At 41.6% G+C, this 2500-nt stretch overlaps 1 protein-coding gene across 1 annotated transcript in view; it reads right to left on the bottom strand.

Moving 5' to 3' along the window:
- Window positions 1-2500, bottom strand: part of sdccag8 (SHH signaling and ciliogenesis regulator sdccag8) — a 108293-nt gene that overhangs the window by 92484 nt on the left and 13309 nt on the right. Inside the window, exon 11 of the mRNA XM_063191202.1 lies at window positions 1164-1298. Coding sequence (XP_063047272.1) covers window positions 1164-1298 — 135 coding nt within the window. The remainder of the gene's footprint in view (window positions 1-1163; window positions 1299-2500) is intronic.

Here is a 2500-nt window from a genome sequence, read left to right as displayed (position 1 = left end):
TAAGAAAGATGCGGAAGCCAGTTCTACCTTTACCTATTTATTTCATGAAAACTGTTTTGCATTTTTCATTCGTTTGTTTCATGAATAACTGGGCAGAACATTCCGGTTTTCAACCAATGAACCCTTCATTAGTGCACACATCACTTGTTTATTTGTTCACGTGTCATTATTTGTGCAATTATTGGTGATTCATTCTTTTGAGGCCATGGATACAGTACCGACTCTTTCACTTTGTGAAAAGTAGTTGTCATAGCTAAATGGAATTGAGAGAGCAAAGGTACTAGGTGGCCGTAGCCTTGATAGGATACAGTGATATTGTACAGCCAATATTGAAACAATGGAATTGAAAAGAAAGAACCTGAACTGAATAAAATGAAATGTGATCCAAAAATTCTGTGCTCCTGGACACGGATGTTAAGGACACGAAATCCGTGTCCAGGAGCACGGATTTTGCCAAATTTCCGTGCTCCTGGACACAGAATTGTTTTCCGTGCTCCTGGACACGGAATTGTTTTCCGTGATGGGCACACGGAAGTGCTTTCTATAGGTTATTACCACAGCACTGTGTTAACTCTATCATTAGAAAATACATACCAAATGCTAATCCTAAACAAAATAATGCTACAGCAATTTAAGTTGTGCCCTGACCAAAACATTCCCTAACCTTAACCTGTCATTAAAGACATATTTTTGAGAAATACCTTTTCCAGTTGCTAGGCTATCAAATTCATATAATTAATGAACGAAAACTAGCTGTGCCCAGACCAAAACAATCCCTAATCCTAACTTGTCAGTACGAAATGTTTTTTTTTTTGAAAAAATATTTGAAATTAGAAAAATCCTCAGAAAACACAAGACTGGAAACAAAGAGCTGTGGGAGTATAGAGAGAGCACTTCTGTGTGTCCATCACGGAAAATAATTCCGTGTCCAGGAGCACGGAATTTTGGCAAAATCCGTGCTCCTGGACACGGATTTTGTGTCCTTAACATCCGTGTCCAGGAGCACGGAATTTTTGGAGATCATGTTGGAATTTGGAAAGAAGACTGCTGAAGTGATATCCCACTCAAAATATGACTGTCTTGAGATACAAAATTCGCAAAGAAGATGGGACTGAAAGAAGAAAGGCACCACAGTGATTGTACATATGACGCATGAGCCATACCAGGTTGTTTTCCGCCTCCTGATTGGTCAGTTTGCGGAAGACCTCCTCCAGCTGGCCAGTCAGAGAGCTGCGTTCCCGTTCCACTCTCTCCAGCTGACTCTCCAACTCAGCCACCTTCTGAGTCAGAGTAGACAACTAGGGGGAGAGAGAGAGAGAGAGCGAGAGAGAGAGAGAGAGAGAGAGAGAGAGAGAGAGAGATCATTAAGAGGAGAGAGAGAGGACAAGACAGTGACCCATGTGGAAACCAAGATCACTGACCATGTAGGAACAAGATAGGCAAAAGAGGAGAGGAGGAAAGACGAGAGAAGAGACGAGAAGAGAAGAGAAGAGAAGAGAAGAGAAGAGAAGAGAAGAGAAGAGAAGAGGTCAAAACAGAACAGGAGAGTGATAAATAGAATCAGAAATAAATAAACAGACAACAACATCTTATGCCTAACAGAGAGGCGAATGTGTGAGTATTGAAATGAGCAGTCCACATCATGACAATAACGTATCAAAGATTCTAGGTCTACAAAAGCCTCCCATCATGTTGTACATACCCAAGAACCAAGCAATCAATAATATCATGTTTGGATTTTTCATTTTCTTGTTGTTGTTGTGTTTTACAATATGATTTTCTTGGACACACTATCAGTCTTAAGTTTTAGAGCCCCACAATTTGCCTTTTGCCTTCTCTATACAGCAGTGTTTCTCAAACTTTTTCAGACCGAGGACCACTTTATCTCCCCAAAAATGTTCAAGGACCACCTGTCAACTGAATTGAGAGCTGACCGTTGCTAATTTGACACTGCTGATTTCAATTTTTATTCACATTACAAGCCTGTCTTATTGTGGTGAAAATATGACTCCAGCTATGTTTAGCTTTGTAATGTTGTCACAAATATAGCCTATTTCTAGCTTGTTTTGGAAAAGTAGAAATGCCCTCGCGGACCACCTGAGCTCTGTCCCCGGACCACACTTTGAGAATCACTGCTGTAGAGCATGGCAACCCGACCGAAGTCCGACGGGCCTGGTCGGAACCCGACGGGCCGGGCCGGACTCGAACAAAAAAAATAGAATATCTGTTGGACTCGGGTCGGACTCGGGCTGGAAACAAACAGACATTGTGAAAATTATAAGCAACCAGAGGAAACGTTTCAGTTCATGCAAAGGCAGTTTTGTGATTTAAAAATAAGTAATTGAATATGCATAAATGAAAATGTTGGTAGGCTACGCGCCAGTTACCAGTGGCAACATTTGGACGCTCACTCTGAGTCAGCCGAGCAGGGATGCCGTGTCAACTTGCTTTCTTAATAAGCGCCAAATCAACAGTTGTCAGTGAACGCGTGGTCTTTTAT

This window comes from Engraulis encrasicolus, chromosome 24 (genome assembly GCF_034702125.1).
Source record: "Engraulis encrasicolus isolate BLACKSEA-1 chromosome 24, IST_EnEncr_1.0, whole genome shotgun sequence".
NCBI lineage: Eukaryota > Metazoa > Chordata > Actinopteri > Clupeiformes > Engraulidae > Engraulis > Engraulis encrasicolus.
Note: the sequence above shows the minus strand (reverse complement) of the source record. Positions and strands in the feature narration are given on the sequence as shown.